This window comes from Alosa alosa, chromosome 17 (assembly GCF_017589495.1).
Source record: "Alosa alosa isolate M-15738 ecotype Scorff River chromosome 17, AALO_Geno_1.1, whole genome shotgun sequence".
Classification (NCBI taxonomy): Eukaryota; Metazoa; Chordata; class Actinopteri; order Clupeiformes; family Clupeidae; genus Alosa; species Alosa alosa.
The window spans coordinates 25,433,194-25,453,290 of NC_063205.1; the positions used below are offsets into that span (position 1 = coordinate 25,433,194).

At 41.1% G+C, this 20,097-nt stretch overlaps 2 protein-coding genes across 6 annotated transcripts in view; one reads left to right on the forward strand and one right to left on the reverse strand.

Moving 5' to 3' along the window:
* The window catches only part of pnpla8 (patatin-like phospholipase domain containing 8), a 27,875-nt gene extending 16,737 nt beyond the window's left edge, over positions 1 to 11,138 (forward strand). For all 3 annotated transcript variants that reach the window (XM_048268077.1, XM_048268078.1, XM_048268079.1), the window contains exons 9-10: positions 7,680 to 7,875; positions 9,734 to 11,138. In XM_048268077.1, the coding sequence (XP_048124034.1) occupies positions 7,680 to 7,875; positions 9,734 to 10,008 (471 nt within the window). In that variant the 3' untranslated portion in view covers positions 10,009 to 11,138. The remainder of the gene's footprint in view (positions 1 to 7,679; positions 7,876 to 9,733) is intronic.
* A 2,085-nt stretch (positions 11,139 to 13,223) lies between these two features.
* Positions 13,224 to 19,599, reverse strand: LOC125310589. 3 transcript variants are annotated; one of them, XR_007196323.1, is made up of 7 exons: positions 18,809 to 19,441; positions 18,070 to 18,225; positions 16,324 to 16,994; positions 16,018 to 16,185; positions 15,713 to 15,808; positions 14,387 to 14,554; positions 13,224 to 13,327 (listed from the first exon to the last, which is right to left on the reverse strand). XR_007196323.1 is itself a non-coding variant. In XM_048268162.1 (7 exons), the coding sequence occupies exons 4-6, from the start codon at positions 16,771 to 16,773 to the stop codon at positions 15,767 to 15,769; spliced, it is 660 nt and encodes a 219-aa protein (XP_048124119.1). In that variant the 5' UTR covers positions 16,774 to 16,994; positions 18,070 to 18,225; positions 18,809 to 18,836; positions 19,566 to 19,599; the 3' UTR covers positions 14,032 to 14,554; positions 15,713 to 15,766. The 3 variants fall into 3 exon arrangements, 2 of the variants coding, with proteins under 2 accessions (XP_048124119.1, XP_048124120.1); XM_048268162.1 differs by lacking the exon at positions 13,224 to 13,327 and adding an exon at positions 19,566 to 19,599 and having other exon boundaries at positions 14,032 to 14,554; positions 18,809 to 18,836; XM_048268163.1 differs by lacking the exons at positions 13,224 to 13,327; positions 18,070 to 18,225; positions 18,809 to 19,441 and having other exon boundaries at positions 14,032 to 14,554; positions 16,324 to 17,206.
* Between the last annotated feature and the right edge of the window lie 498 nt (positions 19,600 to 20,097).

Below are 20,097 nucleotides of genomic sequence, written 5' to 3' on the forward strand. Positions count from 1 at the left end.
TCTGCTCTGATGCAGACTTACTTTTTACCTTCTCTCCCACCCTCACAGAGTGCCTGGGGCAGGCACTGTGCTAATTTGGATGAAGTATTGCAATTAGCCCGGAGAATTCAGCAAGCTCTGGTTTCAGTTTGTATCAAAACATCCAATATGAATAGGAATATTATGAATAGGAATATGTCTTTAGTGCAGGGGGAAAGCTCTCCATTTGAAACGGCTGCTTGTCTATATACACACTGTGTGTGTGTTTGTTTTGTGTTTGTGAATGGATGTTTACTTTGTGTGTGTGGGTGTGTGTTTGTATTCGTTTGAATCCTAACTGCATCCTAAGAAGCTAGCTTGCTCGCTCTACTGCCCAGGCAAGTGATTTTTCAACAGAGCAGCTGTCTAAGTGCTGAATCACTGGTGGACGCGGCAGTGTCCACTATGTTACCTGAACTTTATAATATCCCTAATTCTCTCCTCTTATGAAGAAACTCACTTAAGGTTATGGTTATAGGATTTAGCAGATACTTTTGTCCAAAGCGACATACAAAAAACAATACAATAGTTAAAATTCAACAATTTTTAAAAGTAAACCATTTAAAAAGTTGGTAAGACTACATTAAGGACAGCAAACTGAAAAAAACTAAGAAACTGAAGAAGAAAAAACCTAATGGGCAGGGCAAAACAAAACATCAAACAAAACAAAACAAAAACTCAGGGCCTTTCTAAAGTGTAGAGACTGGCAGCCCTGTATATAACTACTAACAGTTATTATTGGGGGCCAAGCAGCGAAGCTGCGAAGGCACCCATTGTGATTCTATGATTTCTTATTATTATACTTTCTTCCGCCATGGAAGTCAATGGCAGCCCATAGAACCGTCTGGTAAAAAGTTGTGAAATTTGGCACACTTATTAGGACAGTACCATGATTAATGTCACCAAGTTTCATGATGGCAACTCAAGCACTTAAGCCACCAACAGGCTAAAGTTGGATGTCGCGTTCACGCATCGTAACTTTTTGACCCGTATGAGTTCAACGCACCCTATGACGCCATTTTCCGCCATGATGGATTTTCCGCCATATTGGATTTTATCGAAAAGTGAAACTAAAGTTTCACGCCTCACATAGTTTGTCCGATTTTAACCAAACTTAATACATATGATCTTCAGACCAATCAAGACAAAAAAGTTATCGATTTTTGTCTTCGAACTAAAACCGTTAAGCCCGTAACAACCAATCGAAATATGCGGCTAAGCCAAACAGGAAGTGAGCTCATATCTCAGCAACCCTTTCATCTGTCATAACCAAACTTAGTACATGGACTTATATCCCCATCTGTAGAGCACTCAAAAAAAATCTGGTGACCTTTGACCTCTAGGGGGCTGTAATTAGCGAAAATGCATTTTGGCCTGTAGCTGTTGATGTGTTTGGAATTAAAACATACTAGTGGTGTCTGGTAGTACTTTTGATGTCCTTAGGCTGACCCAGGCCAACTTGTGATGTCATCGTAATTGATTCGGCCGCCATATTGGATTTAATCAAAAACACGTACAAGTTTTCCCAGGTCACAAATTTCATCTGTTCTTCACCAAAATTGGTAGAGACCATCTTCAGACCATGCCTGATGAGTGCATTGCTTTCTGGAACAATTGACAGAAGCATTGACCTGTACCAGCCAATCGAAATTTTGCGCGGCCGCCAAACAGGAAGTGATTTCATATCTCAGCAACGCTTTCATGTATCAAAACCAAATTTAGTACATGTACCTCAGACCCCATCGGGAGGACGCTCAAGAAATTTGGTGACATTTGACCTTTAGGGGGCACCGTAATTGACAAAGGGGGCACCGTAATTGACAAAAATGCATTTTGGCCAGTAGTTGCTGATGCGCATTATTTTGCAATGGAAGTCAATGGCAGCCCATAGAACCGTCTGGTAAAAAGTTATACAATTTTGCACACTAATTGGGGACAGTCCAATAATTCATTTCACCAAGTTTCATGCCGGCACCTCAAGCTCTAAGCCACCAACAGGCCAAAGTTGGACTTGTGTTTTACGGGACGTAACTTTTGACCTGTTGGACCAATGGCAAAATGAGGTATCATTGGAATCCTTGGGCCAAGCCGAAGTTCAACACACCCTATGGCGCCAATTGATGACCTCTATGTTTAAATCACAGCAAGTGTGATCATATCTCAGTCAATCTTTTATTTTTGATGTGAAACTGATGACAGCGAAGTTCCATCCATTTAATTCTAATGCGCAGGCGTGCAAGGGTGGGCGGGGTGGGATGGGCAGGGGCGGTTCTGGCCCGGTGGGCTGGCTGGGGGAGGGGCGGCGACACTCAGCCCTGGTTCAGCCCCCACAAAATCAGTTATGTTTTGATGTGAAACTTGACCTTGTAACTCAGCCAATCTTGGGTTGTATGGCATGGAACTTGCTGTGACTGCTTAAGGCTATATGTCTGATGCAACAGCATTGACTTACATGGCAAATCTGGCCTGCTGATCTCTCTGCTTGGCCCCCTCATTGCTGCTTGCAGCTATATTTTGTATTAAGTCCATTAATCTAGCGTTGGTTGAATACGTTCTTAGAGATTCTTTTTCTTGAACTTTCTTCTGCCAAGATCAACGGCGCTACACCTCGGACAATACAAACATGGAGCAATGGAATTGCCAAAGTTCAGGACATTTTACTGGAAGGACACTAAGTGGACTGTTCTATAACACTGACTGTGCTACACTGTTAGCCGTGTTGTATCCCATGTGTTAGGGGTGGGAGGGGGGTGTATGTTTCACTATGTGTATCTGTATTGTTCGAATACCTTATGTTGTTACCCACCAATACGATACAAAATTGAGTACAAAAAAAAAAGTCCATTAATCTGTCGATTATTTTCTCAATTTAAGTCATTACTTGTTTAATTATAGTGTCAGAAAATGGCGAAGAAAATGTTTAGTGTTCCCCAAAGCCCAAGATTGTGTCCTCAAATGCCTTGATTTGTCCACACGCCAAACATGCATAGTTTACGGTCATAGAGGAGTTAGTCAAGCACAAAATATTTAAGTCCAAGAAGCTGTAATCAGAAATGACCCAAATCGATTAGCAGATTACCAAAATGGTTAGTATTTAATATTTTAATTGAATAGTTTCAATACAAAACAAAAGGGGCCCTGCAGCAAACTAGAGACTGGTATGTGTCATGTCTCTCACGTCCTGAAGCATGTGACATGTCATGACTATGACTGAAGCTGTCGCTTTGGGTCTTTATGACCTCGTCTGCTTTGGCTCCGACACTGCGGTATGAATCAGCATGTTAATGAGGGGTAAATAATTCAGTCTGTCATTTCGCCTTGAAACTCCCTCCCTCCCTCCCTCTCTCTCTCTCTCTCCCTTATTCCATCCCTCCCTACCTTACTCCATCCCTCTATCCCTCCCTTCTTTACTCCCTCCATCCATCCTTCCCTTACTCCCTCCATCCCTCCCTCCCTTACTCCTTCTTCCCCCTTTCCCTCCTCTGAAGCCCTGTAAAGAGCTGACGTTATTCACTGTGGAAACAAGGAGCTGATGTTACAGCACTTAATGCAGCAGGGCTCATTGATTTGTTCTCAGAGTTTATGTTTATGGTTTCTCTACACTTTTGTCCAAAGCAACTTACAATGACATCAATAAACATCTGCTGTAGGATTTAAAGGCACAGTCTGTAATTCTTGCAAAATGTTGGGAACATATCCCATATTTTAGCAGAGATGCTGCTTTTATACTTTGTTTGCCTATTGTCCAACCCTGACTAAGTTACCCATCACTGACCAAGTAATCCCTTAACCCTTAGAACCCGATTTACGCAAAGTGCGTCAAAAAACACAGCCTTTCTTCTCTGTTACATTGCTCCGGAACTGTTCATCGCAGCGAGATGAAACCTTTATTGCATGACGGAGCATAAGTGGGGCTTTCCAAAGAGACTGCACACTTGTCTGTACGATCAAGTATGAAAATAAAAAAAAAAATCATGAAATTAAATCAAATTGCATCATATTTACAGTCTATACTTCTCTGTGTTCACCTGCGCACCCATTACTCTCGTTTGAATTACTCGTGAACCCGTGATCGCATCGATATGGCAAGCATATCAGATGAAAGAGGGGGCACAGGGCTATCCATTGGTACCATGTTGATCCTTCTGGCTTATAAAAACAGACGAAGTGACTGCAAAATAATAACGTCATGTACACAAACCAACGCTGCACACCCATTACTCTCGTTTGAATTACTCGCGGACCCGTGATCGGATAGATGTGCCATGTCAGATGAGAGGAGACACAGAGCTATCATTTGATACCAAGTACATCATTCTGGGTTATAAAAAAGACGAAGTGACCGCAAAATAATAACTTTATATATATAGCTGGACTTACCCCATGTTTTTGTCTGTTCTTGTGGCAAAGCATGCTTATAATCCAACGCTATCGTGTGTTTCTCTATGGCAAAGCTTGTTCATAATCCGGTTTTGAGATCCTAGCAAATTCCTGCATGGCATCCAATTCAAGGCTCACATTGCATCCCAATTTGTTAAACAAAGAAACACCTTTTTTGCCTTTACTTTGTTCATGGCAATCCAGTAAAAAGTTAAGAATCATTATGAGTGCATAGGCACGCAACCTCGGGTCAAGTCAGGTCAGATCAGTTCGTGTCACAGATATGGAGTGCAGAAAGATAATCTTTCATCACTAAATAAAAAATGGCATTTATTTCCGTAAATCACACACCACATATTTCTGTAAATTGCTCAGCCCCAGAGTATCCCTCCAACATGGCAATTATATTGCCCAATTCAGGACAGTCTGCCCTACACACACATGAAATGCATGTAGAGCTATGAGCTTGCTGTGGTGAGATACACGTCGAAATATAAGATTTTTTATAATACGCTTTTTATATTTTAATTCTTTAAAAATCTAAATAAAATCAATGCTAGTACTAATACATGGAATGATGGCAGATCTGGATAGCCTAGACTCTGCTGAAAAAAAAACAATATATACCGGTAATATGTGTGTGTGGCACTTACAATGACCAGAATAAATCCTTATGAATAAAGGTAGTGAAAATGCCCTAAAAACAGCTTAGGGTTCTAAGGGTTAAGGACTGACTATTCCTGTCATCACTGACTGCGCTGCAAGACATAATAATAATAATAATAATATTATTATTATTATTATTATTATTATTTATATAGCACTTTTTAAGCATTGAAAAGGCTGATCAGGCTGATCAGGAGATGTCCATGTAAATGTTGACCTCAGTTTACTGGCCTTTGCTGTTGCTGTTGCTGCTGATTGTGATGGTGATGGGCAGTTTTGTGGTCTAGTGTGGGTTGTAAACATAAACAATAATAATAATGATGATGATGATTATGATGATGGTAGGTTTTGTGGTCTGGTGTGGGTCATAAACAGAAGCATGATGATGATGATGATGATGATGATGATGATGATTTACGACCATGCATGCGATTACAATGGTGCCATGGTGTTTATTACTGATGATGTTCTGCCAGACTGAAGTTGGAGAAAGTCAGAGAGGGAGGACGGCAGTGCAGTGTTCTCCCGATGCCCATACTTAGTGACGGCAGTGTTCTCCCCATGCCCATCCGTAGTGATGATTATGTGGTACGCTGATGGACTGGGCTTGTCTGGGAGGGGGCAGGCTCCAGGCAGACCTGCATTAGAGCTGCAGATTGATTGGAGACCTGGAGGTCACGGCCTCATTAGCAGCCAGACTCCACCCTGACCCCACCTCCCACCCACACACACACACACACCAACACACCAACACACACACACACACACAGGGACGGGGAAGGTGCTGATGAGGGACGATGAGCTCAGAGAGGGGGATGGGTGAGGAGGTGGAGGAGGAGAGATAGGAAAAAAGAAGAGAATAAGGGATGAGAGAGAAGAAGAGAAGAATAGAGAAGAGAGAGAGACATGGGAGAAGAGGTGGAGGGATTGGAAAAAAGAAGAGAATAAGGGATGAGAGAGAGGAAGAGAAGAATAGAGAAGAGAGAGACATGGGAGAAGAGGCGGAAAAGAGAGTAAAGAGAAAAGAAGGGATGGGTGAAAGATGAACAGAGAAGAGGGAGGGATAAGAGTAAGAGAGAGGAGAGGGGTGGAGGAAGATGAGGAGAGGTGGAGGAGGATGAGGAGAGGGTGGAGGAGGATGAGGAGAAAAGGGAGTAGGAGAGAGGAGAGGGTGGAGGAGGATGAGGAGAGATGGGATGAGGAAGGTGGAGGAGGATGATGGGAGTAGGGGAGAGAGAGAGAGGAGAGGGTGGAGGAGGATGAGGGGAGAGGAAAAGATTTGGCCCCCTTCTTCCCCATCTTCACTGGGCCTCCTGGGATACTCCAATCTCCCCGCCCCCTTACCCCCAAACCCCCAATCCCCCCCACCATTGGCGTTTGATCCAAACAAACGCGGCGGACTCCCCCACCAGTATCAGGCCCTCCATGTCTCACCACGTGCCCAGCAGGCTTTTATGCCCCCTCTACGTCTTTCTTTCTTTCTTTCTTTCTTTCGACTGCTCTCTTGCTATGTATTTACCTCAACATGTGTAAGACTTCCCTGCTGTCTCTCTCTCTCTCTGTTTCACCCTCTCTCTCTCTCTCTCTCTCTCTCTCTCTCTCTCTCTCTCTCTCTCTCTCTCTCTCTCTCTCTCTCTCTCTCTCTCTCTCTCTCTCTCTCTCTCTCTCTGTTTCACCCTCTCTCTCTATCTATATAATTCTCTCAGACCCTTTCTCTCTCCCCTCCTCTTATCTCAGCCTGTCTGCACCCCCCTCACTCTCTCTCACTCTCTCTCCCTCCTTCTATGTGGGTATATTATGGAGCTCAGACTCCTCACCCCAGGGTTGCCTTTCAGTAATTGGCAGACCTCAAAGCTGCCGGCGTCCTTTATCACACCGACTAACACATGGGAAGTGTGTGTGTGTGTGTGTGTGTGTGGGGGGGGGGCAACCTTTTGGTAGTGTTCAGATTTTGTAATATAGCCTGTTTGATTTTGATAAGCACAAGGATACTATAGTGATGAATTGTAATCAAAAATGGTCATCCCTGGGCAGCAGTTGTCTTTGTATTTGTGTGCATGTCCGTGTATTGTATACATGATTATGTATTTCAGCATTTGTAATACATTGCATATTACAATCAGCAATATACATCAGTCATGTTTTTGTTTGGATTTGTGTGTTCCAACATCCATATGCTTGTAGTCCATCTGCCTCTAACATCAGATACAATTCAGAGGCTTCTCAGAAGGGAAAAAAATTACACAAGCAATTGTAGCAAAAGGAAGAAACGGGGGCATGTACCCCCAACAACACGGGTCATGAATTAATCATCTTCGTCAGGGGTGTCCCAACATGAAAATTACATTCCAGACAAAAGAAAGAAGCAATAATTGGGGTTATGCAGTACATTTGGTGTGCTTAAGCATCAGGGGCGCGATTCCCAAAACCATAGTTGCTAAGTAAGTTAGCAACTTTGTTGGTTGTAATGCAATTTCACATTGCCAACCAACTAAGTTGCTAACAGGTTAGCAACTATGGTTTTGGGAAACACACCCCTGGATGTCCATGATGAGTGCTAAAAGTAAATGTTTGCGGCTGATACGCATAACAGGAAATTGCTGCATGCATTTCAGGACGGCGGCCTGCTGATCAACAACCCCACTGCGCTGGCCATCCACGAGTGTAAGAACCTGTGGCCCAACACGCCCCTGCAGTGTGTGGTGTCCCTGGGCACCGGCCGCTACGAGACGGGCAGCAAGAACAGCGCCACCTACACCAGCCTCAAGGCCAAGATCACCAACGTCATCAGCAGCGCCACAGACACTGAGGGTGAGTGTCTGTCTGTCTGTGAGTGTGAGTGTGTGTGTTGGGTCTCCTTTGCTTGCTTGCTTGTGTGTGTGTGTGTGTGTATTTGTGTATTTGTGTATTTATTTATTTATTTATATTTATATATATATATATATATATATATATATATATATATATATATATATAGGGACAGTTGGGCAATGTGACACAAATGGGAGTAGTGTTGGTAAAGGATATTGCCAGTGCCGTAATTCGGCCGTAGGCATGAGGCAGAGTTTTTTTTTTTTTTTTTACTTTGATTTATTTATAAATATATTTATTTTATTTTATGTACCATATATGACCAAGACCATTTCTATATCACCCAGAGGGTCATTTGTATCTGTAGTTCTTGGACAGGAGTTGAATGTTAAAAAAGCATACTGTGAACTCTCTGCCGTCCCTTAGCATCTGGCTTGTTCCAGTTTCACTTTGTGAGAAGTGTACCATGCCAAGCTCTGGTCTGGGAGGGTATTTTTAGGAAGAGAGATTCAGCCCGTATATTCGTGTGCACTGATAATTATATAAATATACACCATGCATATCATGCAATGTACTGTACATTTGTGGTGACTGCAGATGCAAATTAGCCTAAGGCTAACTCAGGCACTATGCATCAAATGGCAACATTTATGTTACAAATTGTACATGGTCCCTAACAAATAAAATGAATACAATGAAGAATCATATTTTACCATGTTAGTAAACTGTAAAGCTCTTAAATGCTTAAATTTTGCATCTTCACAGCTTTTTTTTTTTATTTTCTTTCATCTTGAGTTTCTGTACACAAAGTATCTATCTTGTCCACTTTTGTAACTGTGTTGTTATGCTTTTGAAGTAGCTAACATTATCTTTAATGCCAGCCGTACCTTCATTTTCTTCCTTTTTTATCTTAATGTGCTGGCTCCTTAATAATGCGTAGGATAATAACTCACTGACTGAGGATGGAGCTCTGGAGAGGCCTGGACAGCAGAAGCCCATGCACAAGCCACACACACACACACACACACACACACACACACACACACACACACACACATGCACAATTTTACACCATTTTCCACACCAGCGCTTTTCCTTTTATTTGATGGTTTTTGCATACAGGATGTTAACAGAAATAAATAATCATTGAGGTTATTTTTGAACCTGACCTTCCAACAAACACCACAGCAAACCACCATCAAATACCTTAAAAGCCAAGCCTAAATGCATTTCATCAGTATATTGAATCAAGACCATGTTTTTTTCTTTTTGTTTAAAACAATAAATACAAATAAAAACAATATACAGATTAAACAAATCCACAGATTTACTTTTGCATATTGGTGAAATGTATTTACAGAGCATGGGGAGTACACAAAGAGTTAAACACACATGTCACCAGTCACATCTGGTTCCTGTCTCTCCAGCGAGGATTACAATTTCACGTAATCACAGCTATTTTTAAAGTTCTGATTATCAGCCTGACCTCTGGTCACCTCTGCGGTCAGATAGCATCAGTAACCGTTAGGTGCCAGAAGCCCATTCACTAGTATGCATCACTGTATTGTCATGGATACGGTTACTATTTGACTGGGAGTTGCTTGTTCTGAAGAGTTAACAGTTCTCAGATTGTTGTGAAATTATTTCTCCATAGTACAGAATCCTAGAGTCGTATTCATTTGTCTGATGAAGTGAATACATGAAATATTTTCTAAACTGTGTAAATAAGCTGAGTTGAAACAGTGGAACACTTGATGAACCTTGTGTGTGTGTGTGCGTGTGTCTGTGTGTGCGTGTGTCTGTGTCTGTGTGTGTGCGTGTGTGTGTGTGTGTGTGTGTCCTGCTCCTCCTCCACCAGAGGTCCACACCATGCTGGACGCCCTGCTGCCGCCGGAGACCTACTTCCGCTTTAACCCGTACATGAGCGAGGACATCCCGCTGGACGAGAGCCGCCGCGAGAAGCTCAACTTCCTGCTGGAGGAGGGACGCCGCTACCTGGAGCGCAACGACGTCAAGCTGCGCAAGGCGGCCAGTGTGCTCACCCAGGAGAAGGGTGTCGTCCAGCGCGCCGCCGAGTGGCTCCAGCTCAAGGCCGACATGTACGACGGCCTGCCTTTCCTCTCCAAACTCTAGCGCCCCCTGGAGTACAGGAGGTGGTAGTGCAGTGGACACAAGGGTCCTCAAGTTCAGGGGTGCTTGTTGACTGGAGTCGAAGGGCTAGCGTAGTGTAACACTAACGCCATTGTGCAGCTTCACATGATTTTTAATCTTTCTGGCGATTTGAAGCGGTCCTTCCCCGTAATCCGGGGAACCTATTGTCGAGCACGGTCCTAACGTTGCTCCCAAGGTCAGATGAGAATTCTTTTTTATTTTTTTTTATTCGTAATTCCACGCAGGCCTTCGTGAGAGAGGGCTCTTTAACTGATTGCCACTGGGATCATTGGCAGAACTGCCTATGCCAAGACTGCACATCACTGTAGTGAGATGGGCTCCCTTTTAACACCCATCCTGACTCGTCTAAACACACGCTGCTGTTGCCCTTGCTGAGTCGTGTGCAGTGGCCCAGAAATAACTCACTCGACTTGACTGACACTCAAATTCATCATGAATTCATCATGTTGTGTTATTGTGAAAGCAGGTTCGCTGCAGTGACGTGTCATCTCTTAATTACTGTATGTCAAAATCATTTCAGATTATGCACACATCTCTTGTATGATTCGTGTGTGTGTGTCATGCACTTTCACTGGCATGTACTGTAGTTTTACATAACAAAAAGCCCTTATCAAGTAACCGTTTCAAATAGTGAGACAAATAATTTCACTGGTTTTGAAAAGGAAACATCTCCACTTAATTTATTTAATAATTATTATTTTATTTTATGTTTTGTTTTTATTTTCTTTAGGAACAGAGAACCATAAAATTACCTTGAAAGGTCTTATATTCCAGCTACTTGACTTCTATTCTGCTGGAGTAAGCACTACTCTTTAAGCACTAAAACCATCTGCTGTACAGCATTGCTCATCCTCTGTATATAGTATGCACTAAAATGATAGTGAAATGATGGATGCTGATCACACTATAGTAGATTTTATTGCAAGTATTCTGCAATTTCCATTTGAATGTATTGTTTGTGTTCATGAATCATCCAACTTGAAACTGTAAAAAACAAATCAACAAACTGACACTCAAACCACTGGCAGTAGACCACAGGTTTCTTCATTCAGAGCAAGTGAAATAAAAAACCTGTCTCGGATTCTAAACAATCAGTCATCTGTGTGTTCTTTTTTTATGGTCCATAACTGAACAGCTGATGCATGGTTTAACCTCTCTGGTCGTTGACTCTATTGCAATGTAAAGAATTCTGATTTGTTGTATGAATGCTGTTGAACCAGTTTTATGTACTTGCACAACAATGCTCTGTCATAAAAAGAGGGAGAGAGAGCGAGAAAGAGAGGAAGATAGACAGAGAGAAGAGAGAGAGAGAGAGAAGCCTTCCAGGAATGTAGATAGACATGCTGCGATTAATTGCTTTTTCCAATTGGGGCATCGATTTTTTTTTTTTTTAATTTTTTTTTTTTATTATTTATTTATTTTAATTTTTTTATTATTATTTTAAATGTATTTATTTTTCCGCTGTCTCATTGGATCGCATGGCATGACTTTGGTTGACATTCATATCTGTCTCCTCAAATGCTGGATCCACCCCAGATGACTTCAAACAAAGGGCAGCACTGTGTGTGTATGTGCGTGTGTCTCCATCGTCAGAGTTTTATGAGGCAACAATGATGAACAATGATCTTTTACACACACACACAAACACAAACACACCATCCACTCTGGCACAGTCGGGGTTATTTCGGTTGAGGAACAGGGGGCGGAATGTAGGAATGAATGGGGCGGAGATGTTTACTTTTAAGTGACACATATTTGAAACTTGTCATGACTCACAACACCTCAATGAGGAAAGCACACTGTCGAGTGAGCAAGCACGTAAGCGCTCTCAAGCCGTCAAAAGTGAGTTAGGGTGCGTTATTCGCTTGAGAAAAGTGCAACAGTCTGGTGATTCCAGCAGGTCCCTGTGAAGAGTATTGGAGTGGGGAACTTTGACTTTGTTCTTTGTTTCAAGGGGTCAGTGTGTTGAAAGACGTACTGTTCATACAGTACGGAACAAACACCATATTAACACAAAAAATGGCATCCTATTTCACCCTCAAATGTCCTTTACACATGCCATGTACTCGAAATAAGCTGTGTGTGTGTGTGGCTTACAGTAGTACTGATCATAATAGATTGAGCCGTGGTTCAGCGTTGGCACTGGGAGACACTAATTCCCTGGCTTGTGTGTGTGTGTGAGTGACAGCATTGATCATAACAAACTTAGCCGTGGTTGAGTTTTGTTTGGTGTTGGGAGGTGTTGAGGGAGGCTGTGGAGTGTGAAGGTTAATGGCCGTCTGGCTGAGGTGCCAGTGATCCCTTTTCACCGTTGTCTGGGTGATGGAACCTTCTGAGTGATTCAGATTGTCAGGCTTCTCAAGGAAAGACAGAATAAGCGAGAGAGAGAGAGAGGGAAAGAGAAAGAGTGGGTGGGGGGAATGCTGTTGCCTAGCAGCTGTTCTGCTTACCCTTCCGCATGGCTGTTTTTTACAGTGAGCAGAACCTGGTACAGAAATAATTCTAAAGCCTAAAGTAATCGTTTATTAATTAAACTTTTGTTTGGTTCTGATGATGTTTTAGGGCCCCTCCTCTGTTGGTTTGGGCATGTGTACTGAAGGAAAGAATAGTCCAGTTCAGGTCACCTTTTTTTCCCCAGCAGGCCTGAGTTTGTGTCAGACACAGAGAGGTAAATAGCCAGTGTGCACTGTAAACCCGAATAAGTTCCCAGAACTCAAAAAAATTAAGGCAATCGATTGCCTTAATTGTTTTAAGTTGACTAACTTAAAAGTCCACATTTTCCAGAACTTAAAAGGTTGGATGAATTGCCACTTGTAGCTTTTGATAACAGTTAAATTAAAGTGCTCAATTTAGCTCAACTCAAATATTTGCAGTTAATATGACTTGCAATGTTCAGTTTAGGCAACTCAATTATTTGCAGTTAATATGACTTACAAGTTTCGAGTTTTCAAATCAACTGGAATAAGTTCACAGAACTAAAAAAAAATAAGGCAATCGATTGCCTTAATTGTTTTAAGTTGACTAACTTAAAAGCCCACATTTTCCAGAACTTAAAAGGTTGGATGACTTGCCACTTGTACCTTTTGATGAGATTTAAATTAACATGCTCATTTAGCTCAACTCAAATATTTACAGTTAATATAGAACTTAAAGAAAATAAGTTCACAACCACACCATTTTCATGTTGACTAAACACAATGTTTATTAGTTTGTGTTAACTTAGTCAAGTCAGTGAACATCTGCTATTGAACAGGATTTTCTTGCCTGCTCCCTTTTCACACTGCAATGTTAAAATGATATAGAAAAATAAATAATAAACATTTATAAATGAAAAATAGAAAACAATATATACTTTTTCAAAATGTGTTCTTCCTCACTTAACAGTATCAAGCATTATATTAAAGCGATGGTTCAGAGTAAAATTAGGTTAATTGCACGATAACACCCCCTAACCCTACCCCCGATAATACCCCCAAACCAAATAGTTTTTTTCAGCAATGGTCGAACATTCGTGTTAGGTCTAGTCGCTGATTAGGTTAGTATTGGCGTTAACGTAACGTGTATATCTGGTAAATTACCCCACTATTAATGCCTGGAATGTTACCACACTTCTTCAGTAGTACACCTGGGGTCCGTAAGTCATCATAAACCGAGGCATTGGAAAGTTCGTAAGTATATCAGGTTTGATCAAAAATAGCACTTCCCTGATAGTTTCTTCTCTCTGCTACTGCTAGCTACCACTGCGCAGACACCACTTCCCGTTTCAGAAAAAGTGAGTAAAAGCAGTGCACAACGGTAGCTAGTAGCAGAAGATCAGAAACTAGTAGGTAAGTGCTATTTTTAACAAAATGTGGTGTACTTACAAACTTTCCAATGCCTTGGTTCACAAGTACAGACCCTATGTGTACTACTGAAGAAGTGTGGTAACATTACAGGAATTATTAGTGGTGTAATTAACCAGATATACACGCTAATGCTAGTGGCAACGTTTTTGACTGGTTGTCATGGTGCAATTAACCTAGGGTGAATTTTACTCCAAACCATCACTTTAATGAGAACCAATGCATATTGTGTTTTTTGGGCCTATTAGCTTAACACCTGTGCAGTAACTTAGTAGGCATTACAGTATGCAGACAAAAGGAAAACTGAACTAGTCTGGTAACCCTACAGCCTTCTTTCAGTTGAGTTTCTACAACATCAAGTCATTCTTGAGGGTCTGCAACTTGGGTGACAGTTTGCCACCTTCTAGACCAAGTAAAATCTTTTGAATAAATTCAAAAGTGTTGGTCAGTGCTTTGGGATAGCTGAGGTGTAGTGCATAGATCAGTCCAAAGATTACCAGGAAGGCTTCGCCAAGTCTGGGGAGGCTGACCACGGCATCACTTTCAATGACAACAGAGACTCTCACAGGTTGGTAGTGAACTGGACTTTGGACTGCGTCATGGTCACTGATGACAGTAAGGAGGCCCACTGCAATACCATCAAGCTCTGGCTCATCAGACTCGTCCTTAATAAATGAAAGAGAGATACTTATCACACATGGAACAGAACAGATGACATACCATTTAGCTTTCTTCAACCAAGTCCTGTTGAAATCAAGTAAGGGAGACCTGGGTCTCATTGTAACAGGTGAAAAACAACAAGATCCATGTTCTGCACACATAAATTAGGAAAATGTTTTACTTTACATCTTATTACTATCGTATTACTTTGAATACAACGCTAATGCAGTTTCTTCATAGTGAGGAGAAAGAAAACAGGCCATATACTAAAAATATATGGGTGGACTAAACAAAGGTAGGTCCTAAAACATGTTAGTATTTTGATGAACTGTCTACATAATACACAGTAGAATCTAGATTTTTTTTGTTTGTGATTAACTTTTTATTAGGTTTTTAGTAAACACAAAGATAAAAAAAAAAAACAAACAAAGAAAACAGTCATCCTCATAACATGAAGTCAGGGAATAGTGGCCAAAGGGATTGGGGGTCATCCAGTGGGCCAGTAACCAAAGAAAATTGTTCAAGGAGGGGTGCAGATATAACTCAAGAGTCTCTAAGAAGTTCACACACAAAATGTTCCCAAGCATCCACAGTTTCTGGCTTTGCCCGATGGGCTCGAGCTGTGGAGAGTTCCAAGTTAGCCATGTATCTGACATTTATCCTCCAGTTGCTGACTAAATTCAAGTTCTTATCATACCAGTAACTCAAAATTGTTTTTTAGCTGCTGTAAATGCACAAAAAAGGATCCTCCTGTAAATTATTTTAAAATGCAAGACTGTGTCATCATTTAACAAACATAAACATGGATCTGGGTCTATTGTACACAAGAGAATCTTACTCATAACTTTACACACATGAGCCCAGTAGAATCTAGATTGAGAGGGGCACTCATCTAGCAGCTGACAGGTGCTTCACAGTAGGACAGTGCTTGTAGGAAGGAAGAGCTAGAGCACACTACAAGCTTTATCTTTTATTTGGTGCAAACAAATAGGAAATGACTGACGTTAGATATTACTACATCTTCCTCAGAAGATTATGTAGTAACACCGTCACGTCAGTCATTTTCTATTTGCTTGCACAAAATAAAAGACTAAGCTGCAGTGTTTTCCAGCTCTTCCTTTCTGCTAACACAGTAGAATCTGTTAGTGACTTAGGAGACTCACTGTGCAGGTTCTGAAAAAATCAGAAACGTCCTCGCGCAGATACACAGGAAGGGCTCAGAGAGCCGTAGTGCGCTTGGTGAAGATGTCATGGATTTCCTGTTCATATAAAAACAGAGTTGTATATACAAAAGAGGTTACTGAACAAAGCTGTCCAATCAGAACATTATGTCCACCAAAACTCAGAACAGAAGCATTTGTCATTGTCAACATTAGCCATTGTATTTCCTCTTAAACAATCTGCAAACTAGGCTAAATGTCTTAAAAAAACTGAACTTGTGCTTTAATGAAATGTGTAATTTATTTACCTGTTCATCGTGGATTTTTAAAATTTCAGTGAGAACATCTGCGGTCTTCCCAGTTTTTGATGCTTTCTGTCTAAATAAGGTCATCAGTCGAGGAAGATGGCGGTCAAGCTCAGAATAGAATGTGTTGGGCAGGTTCTGATTCGTAATCCGCTGGAACTCTGCATACAACTACATTGAAATAACAGTAGGAGAATACAGCAACACAGGAGTTTAATTTCACAAATCTAGCAGACATTTATACAGAAGAAAACTGTGGCAAAATGAGTAAGAATCACAATTTTAAGTGAGAGAGCTGATCCACATTACCTCAGATTCTATTTTGAGAGCAGGCCAGAGGTTCATGAGCTCGTTCACTGGTGGGCAGGACATCACTATGGTCTGTCGGCGTAGGGGAAATGTGGTCTCCATCATCTTTCTAATGAGGGGCAGGTCCTTCTCAGTCTTCTTGACTTCCTCAACAATTGTCTGCCTCAACTCCTCAAGGCTTGAAGGATCCTTTCCTTGGGCAAAGTTGGGTAGGAAGTTCACTTCTGCTCGCTTGGGTCTTTTAATGTTGGAATGTGAAGGTTCATTTTCAGGATTACTTCTACTTCTTCTTCCAGCATTAACGGTGACCTCCTGACATCCAGCACGCCTCATCTTGTTCCTGTAATTGCCCATTTTGAACTTGAGGCTGTATTTCCATCCATTCCAGCCACTCTCAGATCCTGCTTCCTTCAGGCAGGGATGTTTGGCTACAAGAGCCTCAGCAGCCATTGCGATGTCTTTATCACTTGCGTAAGCCTTAAAACCATATATAGTAGATGCAAGCTTTTCTAAAATGTCATGCTTTAGGTCTCTTGTCACTTTAAGGGGTGTGTGGTTCTTCTCATATTCCACATTCCCATCTCTAAGTTTCAGCTTAACATCAAAAGCAAAGGTGGGAACTGGAAAAGGTCCTGTAGGCCACCTGCTGAGACACTCTGGAGAGGACACATCTGAAAGCAGAATAGTAGATGCAATAGAACTGGAGTCTTGTGAAAGTGAAATGTGCACAACTGCTTTTTGTGGCAATTCCTCAATGTCTTTCAGGGATGTAAGTTTTCCATCGAAGTCTGGATCTTCATAAAGTAAATCAAAGTCAAGGTCAATGTCCAGCTGTTCTTTTAGAATATTGATCAGTGCATCAACAGAGGCTGGTCGTGAGTTGAGTTTTTAATTTTCTAGCCTGGTCTGGCTCAACAACATTATAATCATTGGTTCAGGGGATGCAGCTGCCATTGTGCTACTGAGAAGACAAAATCAGGTTGTTACAGAATACCATATGGACACCTGTTTAAATTATTACTTTAGAGACTTTTTTTTTTTTTCTTAGCCAGTTAATACATGGATCCAGGATACTATGCATCCTGATAAAGTCACTTCGGCCTCTAGAATTAAAATAGCTTTACACCATCACATACCCATCACCATACCTAGAGATTGGCATGGTTTTAGTTCAGTTAGCCTATTAGCTGGTTTGATTTGCATTGAGAAACCATAATTGGCAAGCTGAAAAGAACCATGCCAATCTTTAGGTTTGGTGATGGATAGGTGATGGTGTGGGGTTATTTTAATTCCAGAGGCCTAGGTGACTATCAGGATGCATAGTATCCTGGATCCATGTATTAACTGGCTAAGAAAAAAGAAAAATCTAAAAGTCTCTAAGGCAATTTAAACAGGCGTCCAAATACTTATGGCCCATGTGTGTTAAGGAAGAACATTTTGTTTTATTTACGATACATTATTCTTTCACAACAAAAAAATTGGTATCGTTAAAGGTTGGATTTTTTCCTCATTTCATCAATTAAGGCATTAAGATCAAATCCTTAGATGATTTTTTTTATTACTCTTTTAGTCAACTTTAGCATGTGTCCAAATACTTATGTACCTAACTGTAAATTGCTTAATTTGTGTTACATGCTCCAAATGTAAAGCATTTGAGCTGCATTCTGTGTATGAAAGGTGCTATACAAATAAAGCCAGAGAGTGAATAAAGACACAATAACTGATACATAAAATAACCATTATTACCTTAGTTCTGTCTCACTTGAATGAACCGTTTGAGGGTTAGCAGCAGCGAGCCGTCTATCTTGTATGCTGGAAGAGGGACTGTATCATTCAGACCAGACTGCAGGTGGATCGACAGGCTTGTGTTTGCAGTTGTCACCTCATAGGACCGTAGATGTTCTACATACCAGGAGTCATAATCACAACAGAGAAAAAGATACATTGTGATTTACAAGGAAGATCTGTTCTATTTTGCAAAATGTTGACAGTCCACCGCTGACTCCTACAGACAGAAACATTCCACAGACATAGTCTGTGCCATCAACAGTCACATTTGATGTCTTGTAGATTGTATCACTAGTTGTTTGTTCTCTAATGTGCACTTGAGCAACCTCTGGTAGAGCTGAAACCAGAACAGATTCAATGCTGGAGTTTTTGGCCTGAAAAATGATGGTGCAGCAAGATGATATGCCATACGTTTTGCTTTCTGAGATGACTGAACACATCTGCTTGAGAAAAGGTTTGCTGAAATGTGTATAAAGGGCATTTAAATACCACAGGACCTTGACTCTGCTCTGTGGGACCGATAGGCTGTGTGATATCTTGACAAATGAGTACTCAATGCACTAAGTGTCAGAAATGTACATATGCAATCAGCGTGAGAGACATGGAAGAGGGCTGATTGTAGAGTAGTGGCTATGCTGCAGCCTGTAGTGTCTAAATAACTCTATTTTGGAAGTGAAAGAAGCTGTGCACAACTTACAGTTCCAGATCATTCTTGGACCAGCAACCTAAAAGGCAAAGAACAAGTTTAGAATTTTAAAATGCTTATACTTACTACATAATATAACCACATATTACCTTACAAAAACTGCTTGCATGTTTGTTTTACACGGACGCAGCACTAGTTAACTCTAGTTCTGTTAACAGCAATCTAGCTAAATGCTCACTGCACCAACTCACTCAGAATTTAAAAACTAACGTCCATAGAAGCTACGAAAAAATGTGAACATGCAGTGTAGGAACTCAGTTCGAGCATGCTCGTCAATGCTATTTTAATATTGGACCTTAGCGGTACACTATTGAACGTTTCTATCGACAAAAAAAACTATTACATATGAGGTGTCTGACAGCACAATGAGTGCGTGGCTAGATTCATCCGTCGTCAAATTATTTTGAGTCTGGTAGTGCTAGCCCACTCTGGTAGTGCTAGTTGTGCTGCTAGAGTGTGTAATTTGTCGAATTTCCCCATGGGTTACAATAAAGTATTTATCTATCTATTTCCATCTAACTTTTAGTGGGCCACATACAGACTCAAGCTAAATGTCAACTGCCGACCACTCCATTAACGTTAGTGCTCATGCTAGCAGCAACCTCTCATCTGTTTGGCAGGAGAGTTGCATCGCTCTCGCAGCTAGTGGTCGGTGCTAAGTAACTTTGAGAAGGTCTACGTTCTCTGAGACAAACACGTTAACAATAAAATAAGTAAAAGTAAACTAATAATAACATTCAAAACTTACAGTAAGTGGCAAGTGTAATGATGCAGACTACTCCCAAGGGCGGTGACTTCCTGCTGAGGCTTTCTGTTGGCTTTTGTTTGTTTGAAGTTGCTTCCGCCAGCTGGGCTCGACCAAACGGCTGAATTCGGGGACGGGGAATGTCTCTGATTTTAAGCGTTACTCTTTTCTGATTTTAAACGTTACTCTTTCCAATTGCGGCCCACCAAAACCATGTTACTAGTTTTTTTTAAAGGTTCTTCCTTTAGTGCATGTAAACTTCTAGGTACCCACTGATTAGTTTTTCCACAAAAGTCTAATGCATTTCAGATGAAACTGTTTTAATATGATTGCGATTTCTTTGTGATCGATTTTACTTATTTGGCTTAAGCACTTCGACATTTTACTGTAGGCTATTTGAGCATGTAGGCTACTATATCTGATATATATGTGCTTTTTTTTTAAAAAGTTATGTTTTAAAGTTCTGCTTACTTTTACACATCATACATTTAATCAAAAGGTTTAGTTAAACTAGGCTACTCACAAAAGTGGAACA